We start from the raw sequence: 7,582 nt of genomic DNA, 5'->3' as shown, positions 1-7,582 counted from the left end.
CTCTTTCCCATTGAAAGTTACCCGGTCGCCCGCAGGGAAAGGCAGCCTACAACAGAGGAAACAAAAGCAAACAGTCTTAGGCCTTCACCAACACGAAATATCTTCCCATAAAGGAACTGATTATTACCCTGGTTTCTTTTTCTCTACTTGCCCGCTTCTCATTCACTATTTTTCAGCCACTTGGAGGTTAAAGTATCGAAGGGACACAGCAAACAGACAATTGCAAACGCAGATCATAAAACTACTTAGAAAAAAAAATATCTAAAGATACAAAAACACACTGACTGAACACTCAAGTCCAAATCCTTGTGTATCTAAGAAATGTAGTATCAGCAAGGGTTGATTACCAACAGGATCGGTTACAGGATGAAAATAAAATACGTATTACAGGGAGTAAGTACAGGCAAATGCAGCTGCTTTTATGTTGCTAAAATGCTGCATGAGAGTGATGACTTTTATACATTAAAAAAACAGCACTTGTCCTCCCAACTTTGATCATATCAAAGTCTTTCTCTTAATCTACATGCTCAGAAAGCAAATGTCAGCAAACTCTCATAGGAGAAAAAATATCCCAGTTACAAAACCCAAAGTCTTTACATTACTTGTTTGCTCTACTCAGCAACAGCACTCCGTACACTTAATTAAATCCTTCCTTTTTATCAACGTCCTTAAAATAAAAAGCTTTCTGCCATAAGCTTTCTTGTCTGGGCACAGAAACTATTGAGGTTTTTTCCCCAAGAGGACCAGATGGACAAACCACTTCATAATGCAGCAAAGGATGGTGAGGGTTTAGAAACACATTTCACTCCACCCAAAGCTCACGTCCAACTAAATCCCAAGCAAGCTACCAAAATATGGCTCAAGTGAGGCACAAACATAACGCAAGCCTTCTGCCTCATGATGAAGTCCATCTGATCAGATTATTTCATTAATATTTAATTAAAACTCTGCATGACGTTCCCCCACAAACGCTATCAAATTCGTACCAGTTGGGAAGTGGTCTTCACTACAAAAGCTGCACAGATAGTTCTTCCTAAGCATAAACATTATTTTGCTCCCTAAACCACCCAAGAGTGGCTTATGCTATATTTGTGTTGCATTTAAAAGAAAAAAGTTCTTTTTAGGTCATAACTGTTATTCACAATGCTGCTTAAAGTCACGGACCCTTCTAATATATGGAATAATAAAAAGGTTTCATGAACATCACAGAACAGTTGAGGTTGGAAAGGATGTCTGGACATGAACATACATTCATTTGAATAAAAATTATCAAATGTGATACACTTCCATACAGATAATGAAAATTAATGACTAATCACCAAAAACTGTTTTAACAATGGAGTGCTATAATTCAAATGCTGTCCTAGTTTTCTACTGCCAGCGAGAAAGACACCATTTAATCATGTTTTCATTTTAATAAAATGTTACAAAATCAAGTCTAGAACTAAGCACTATTGATTGACCTGGAAGGCAGAAGCCAAGGAATTTCAACTGTTCCAGAACTGAAACAAGGACTTGTAATTGACCTCCTTTGTGTTTTTAGGAAGACATCTCATTTTGATTTACAGACACCCATATATTTATTAGGACCACTGGTAACCTATTTTGAATTACTCACCCACAAAAATGGTAACCTGCTCCACAGATACAATCACACAACTACACTGCCATACAACTACCCCAATATCTTTCAGTCTTAGGCACAGTTGCATCCCTGGGCAGGATATTACGATCAAGTACCGTTTGTCATACTCTTTATGGGGAACAAGACTGGGACTCAGCTAATGCCCCAACTGGACTCTCGTGAGAGGTCTCAGTAAAACAGCATGCTTTGCACCGTTAATGATCCTGGAGATGGTGATGTCCTGGAAGCCATGACCCATTCACTGCTCTGAAGAAGTACCACGACTACTGAGCATTCTTGTACCTAGTATATTAGTAGCAGAAGCCAGAGGCCACGTTAATAGATTTTTTGACTCAATGATTTACCTAACAAAAATCCAGCTGAACTTCCAGCTGAACAGAGAAACCCATCTAAAACAGATGCACCAAACATCAAGTAAAGTAGAAGTAGGGACCATACACTTTGAACTGGCTCAGCTATGTTAGGTAACTAAACAATCTGAAAGAAAATACAGTTAAAACTTGAGAGGAATAGGATAATTGACCCCCTACAGCACAAAGACAGAGCCAGGTAGATGACACCCACAAATCATGCCAAAGCTTATAGGCACCACAGCATGCCACAGAGCCTCCTTCAGGGGGAGCGTGTGTGGAGGCTTTCCTACCCCATAAATACATCTTATTTCATTTATTTTCTGAAAGTTTAGTAACTATTCACTGTGCTCTTCCATTCAGAGGGGAGAGGGCAACAATTTCACTTCCCTGTTAAGTTTTTCACATCTGCAAGATACCTTGCTCTATAAAAGCAGGGAAATCCTTCTTGGAAGTTGTCCACCCAAAGTTACAGGCAGACGTTTCCTTCCCTCACTGGTCTTCTAAACTTGTAATTAAGTCTTGGTGTTTCCTTCACTATTTCGTTCATTGGGAATCCAGAATTCCTGCACAACACATTTGCCAGTATTTCTGTAACGTCTGACCTCTCCCTTTCACAAGCAGCCCTACTCGAGGATTTCAACGCTGGTACGAGTGAAGGCACAACAGAAGGTGGTAACAGTCAGTTAACAAGGTTTCAGTTTCTGCGCTCTAACTTGTGAGCAGGACTATATATAGCATTGCAGGTTAAAAGCAGCATATCTGCCTTCGAATATAATGACATCTCACCTACTGAACATTGCTAGGTATGGGTGTTAATTAGCCACTTATCCTTTTAAAAATATTCAGTGTGATTTTCACAGTTGTATAATCTATTTTTAAAATGAGAATTGAGAGCATCTTTAAAGCAGATCTCTAAAATGACTTGTAGGATTTTAATACATCATCTATGATTCATTTCCAAATGAATTTTGTTTTATCCACCTGCCTACAATATTTGTAAACGCCAAAAATGACTGGAGCTGACCAGAAAAATTACATTGTGAAACATCAAACCACCATCAGTCTAATCCAGGGTAACTCTATGCTGATACGGAAAGGTCGGGACCTGGTCTCGTCCTTCTCTGCACCATACCTCAACCTGTGCAGCTGTGGGCAAGACATTCAAGCGTTCCAGGCCAAAAGAAAACATTCAATTTTTTTTCAGAGCAGACGGATGGCATTCTGTTCTTTCAGTTGCTGATCTGACTCTGTGGCTGAACAGTCAACTAAATTTGATATAAGAAAATTACAGAAGCATATGGTCAGGGATGTGGGGAGAGCAGAGCTATCCGTGTCAGTAGCAGCCTGCAGTTACACCGAGTCAGGTGTAATGTCAGATTGCAACCTGAGGACCTACAGGATCAAATTCTTCTCTGACTTGTACCTGGTACGATCACATCCCTTAAGGTTGCTCCACAGGGACAAATGTGACCCAGGATGTTAAACCTGATGAGACAAAGTGGACATTATTTTCTATCTACTGCCTTCACGAATATCAACAAGGGCAAATGCTAAGTCCTTGTCGTGGTTTACCCCCAGCCGGCAACCAAGCCCCACACAGCCACTTGCTCACTCCCCCACAGTGGGACGGGGGAGAGAATCAGAAGAGTACAAGTGAGAAAACTCATGGTTTGAGATAAAGACAGTTTAATAGGTAAAGCAAAAGCCGCGCACGCAAGCAGAGCAAAACAAGGAATTCATTCCCCACTCCCCATGGGCAGGCGGGTGTTCAGCCATCCCCAGGGAAGCAGGGCTCCATCACGCGTAACGGTTTCTGGGAAGACAGACGCCATCACTCCAAATGTCCCTCCAGCCCTTCCTTCTTCTTCATCCCAGCTTTATGTACTGAGCATGATGTCATATGGTATGGAATATCCCTTTGGCCAGTCTGGGTCAGCTGTCCCGGCTGTGTCCCCTCCCAGCTCCCCGTGCACCCCCAGCCTGCTCGCTGGCAGGCCAGAACAAGAAGCTGGACTGTCCTTGACTGCTCAGCAACAACCCAAAACATCAGCACCTTATCAACATTTTCTCATCCCAAATCAAAAACATAGTCTCACACTGGCTTCTGTGAAGAAAATTAACTCTACGCTGGCTGGAACCAGGACAGTCCTGCACCCAGGGAGGAATACGCCCATGCACCAGTGTACCTTGGGGGTCAATCAGCTGGAAAGCATAAAATGACATAGGGGTCCTGGCGGACACCAAGTTGAGTATCAGCCAGCAGACTCTCCCTGTGGCAAAGGCAGCCAACTGCACACTGGGCCGCATTAGTGTGGTCAGCAGGTCCAAGAAGGTGATCTTTCCCTCTGTTCATTGTTTGAGAGCCTACATCTGGAGCAGTGTGCACCATTTTGGGCTCCTCAGGACAAGATTTATTGGAGGGACACCAGTAGAGATGGCTAGGTCCAGTGCTGGAGCACAGGATGCATTAGCAGGGGCTGAAGGAGATGGACTTTTCAGCCTTAAAATGCTCAGGGGAGATCTTACTGCTGTCTAAAACTACCTGATGACGTGTATATGAAATTGAAGCCAGGCTCTTGCCAGAGGTACAGAGTGAAAGGACAAGAGGCAGCAGACATAAGCTGGAACACGGGAAATGCCAACTCGATATAAGGAGAAAAAAACCCTACCATGAGCATACTCAAATGCTGGAACCAGCTGTCCAGAGAGCCTGTGGGATCTCCATCCTTGGAGATACTTAAAATGTGACTGGAAAATGCCCTCAGCAGCCTGCTTGAACTGGACATGCCTTGAACCAGGGGCTGGACCACAAGACCTCCACAGGTCGCCTCCATCTTACATGACTCTAGGGCTATAGGCATGCTCCATGCATAAACCTGAAGAGCAGGATAACAAGACTCCTTGTGTTCAGGAAGCACCACATATTGATAAATGTATTTGTTTTAGAATAAAAATGCCAATAAGAACACCTAGTGTGATGTCAAAATGTTGGCCTCAGCATCCAAATGAAGAAGCCTGCTTCATGAGAGGCTTTAAGAACTACCCAGTACTGCTTAAGTGGGAACTAAGCCCTTTCAAAATTCAGCAGCACTAAAAAAAGTGAGCAATTAAAAAGGTTTAGCATATTTGAAAGACTGACATAATTGCTTTGTTCAAGAACAAACGGAATTTTAACTTCTAATTTTCAATATTGGCTAAATTTCTTAAGACATACATATACAAAAGTCCTCAGCTTCTTTCTAGAAATAGCAGTGTTGTATGCAGGACTATAGAACCCCTCTGTTGAAACGAAAAAGGAAAAAAAAGAGTTTTCAGTTTTCCGAATTTTTATATTCAACTGCCTGGACAGTGAATTACCTTCTTGAAGATATCAGAAATGCAAATAGATTGTAAGAAGTTTTAGATCTGGATTTGGCACAAAACCTGTTGAAGAATATATAACTGCCTCTTGCCCCTCCACACATTGTTGACCTCTGCATCGCACATATTCAACTTCTGTCAATATGCTGTTTCAGGACAAAGCTTCCTAAATTCTTCCTAAGAAGAAAATACTGAACTCAGATATCCAAATTCTGTAAAGCAAACAGGTACTTGTTTGGTTATTAGCCTGGAATGTACGTGCTAATTTATCCCCCCAGCTAAGTAAGAGTCAAATTGTCCTTCATCATTTTCATGTCACAAAAAGCTGTATATTTCGAACCCTTAATTATAAGAATACTGAAATTAAAGGGATAATGATGATACACATTCCTCCAACTGGGTAAATAAACAACACCCGCAATTTTACCCTTAAAACCAAAACCAGATTTTTGATACCCAATGCACACGCAGCACGTCAGTAACACTGAAATCAAATAGAGTCTTTATATAGTACAATCTCATGCAGACCATACATCTTACTGCCTGATCTGCACAGATGTATTAAGACATTTATATAACTTATTATCACGCTAAGACCGCTCCTGAAAATTCCATTTGCAAAAGTATTATCCCAGGTGTGGTTACCCATTGCTTTCTGAAAGACTCAATTTCCTGCCCTTTCCCATCCTGCGTAAGATACTCCTGGGAGCTGTACTCTCCCGTCTCTGACGGCCATACAAGTGCTGCGTGCACAATTTTAATAAAACTCAGCTTCTACTGATACAGATAGCCTGAATTTTCTCCCTCTTTCTATTCCACTTTTACAAACACATGAACCTTTTGGAGGACATGCCTTTGGCAGCACTCTGGAGGACACAGCCCCTCCCAGTTAATGAAGCTGTAAGAATAAGATTGCTCAGCCGCTTCCTGGGAATTCAGAGCAAGCAGTTAATCTGCAGCATTTTTCAATCTACGTTGTTCTTATTCTACTCATTCCTAGTTTTAGGCATTATCGTCATGAAACACAAGAGCTGAAAATGGTTTCACTGGACTATAAACAGCACTGGAAGAAGAAGGGGCTAAACCCTCAATCTCTTTGCCAGCAGAGCAAACATGCAATTAAAACCTGAATTTAAGAGCCAACTGGTCAACACAAGATAGAGAGAAACAATCACGTAGGATTATAACGTACTTTTAACAGTCAGTTTTTCTCGGAATACGAATTAATTTTTTTCACCCTTTGACCTGTGGCAGCCCAGGGCAATAGCATGTGAGTTCCCAGGGATGCCCAGGGATGAGTTGGGTTTCTGACGGACAAGAGTTTTCACAGAGGAGGGCAGCAGCTTATCACTGCAGTGCAGAGGGCACCAGGGAATACAGCTCTTTTCCGTGACGCCAGGCCACGTGGCATTCAAAAGTAGTAATACCAGGAGCTCCGGAAAATGAATGGGCTGGTGTTACTGCCTTTTTCCCACTGCTCCAGATAGCTGTATGCACGTTTTCTCACTGGTTTTACCATCTGTAGCAATATACACTTCCCACCAGTTTCTATTCTAAAGTCTTATCTTCTCTGAAAAAAAGGAGTTGCTACCGTGACTGGTTTACTACTCAACACAGGAACAGTTTAAAAGCGTTACTTCAGTGCTACAGAAATACAGGTTATAAAAGCGCTCGTTTAAAGCACTTAACGATCCTGCACCACCCTGGAGACCCTTGTCACGAGTGCAACGTGCCTTCTGCTGCCCATGTTTCCCTGCTGAAGTTGGTAAGAGCCTCGCCTGGTTTCCATTAGAGCAGGGTCAACCCCAGTGTCAGGCCGTCACCACCTCTCAAGTTCACACCGTCCTGCAAGTCAGATTTCTAACAGAGCACGCACATGGAAGTCCCTCTGTAAAAGGCAACGTCAGATGCAGCTTGTGTGACAAGCCAACTGCCTCGGGCGGCCTGTGTTTGGCCCATTGTTTAAGGTTTCTGCCCACGTGTAAGAAATGAGGACACAATACTCCTGACTCTTCCCACCAAAGAAAATGCCAAGGTAGAGTGGTTTATAATACTGTACCTCAAATCAAATGGCTCTACTTTTTTGCCTTTTAATAGTTTTTTTTTAAACAACAACAACAAGTTCTTTTTTCTGCTTAAACCACATGTATTTACAGTCTACCCGCCTTATTTTTACTGAGGATATCACTCAATAAAATAAACAGTGATGATGTTTAGATAGGAC

At 42.2% G+C, this 7,582-nt stretch overlaps 1 protein-coding gene across 1 annotated transcript in view; it reads right to left on the bottom strand.

Annotated features, from left to right (window-relative positions):
• LOC104617825 (actin-binding LIM protein 2-like) overlaps positions 1 to 7,582 on the bottom strand; it is a gene marked incomplete at both ends in the record, with an annotated part of 48,908 nt that overhangs the window by 23,394 nt on the left and 17,932 nt on the right. The window contains one exon of the mRNA XM_010283246.1: positions 1 to 46. This exon is cut by the window's left edge and continues 79 nt beyond it. Coding sequence (XP_010281548.1) covers positions 1 to 46 — 46 coding nt within the window. The remainder of the gene's footprint in view (positions 47 to 7,582) is intronic.

The sequence above is a fragment of the Phaethon lepturus genome, unplaced genomic scaffold (genome assembly GCF_000687285.1).
Source record: "Phaethon lepturus isolate BGI_N335 unplaced genomic scaffold, ASM68728v1 scaffold11243, whole genome shotgun sequence".
NCBI classification, from domain to species: domain Eukaryota; kingdom Metazoa; phylum Chordata; class Aves; order Phaethontiformes; family Phaethontidae; genus Phaethon; species Phaethon lepturus.
The sequence above is the reverse complement of the archived record's forward strand: the minus strand, read 5'-3'. Positions and strand labels throughout refer to the sequence as shown.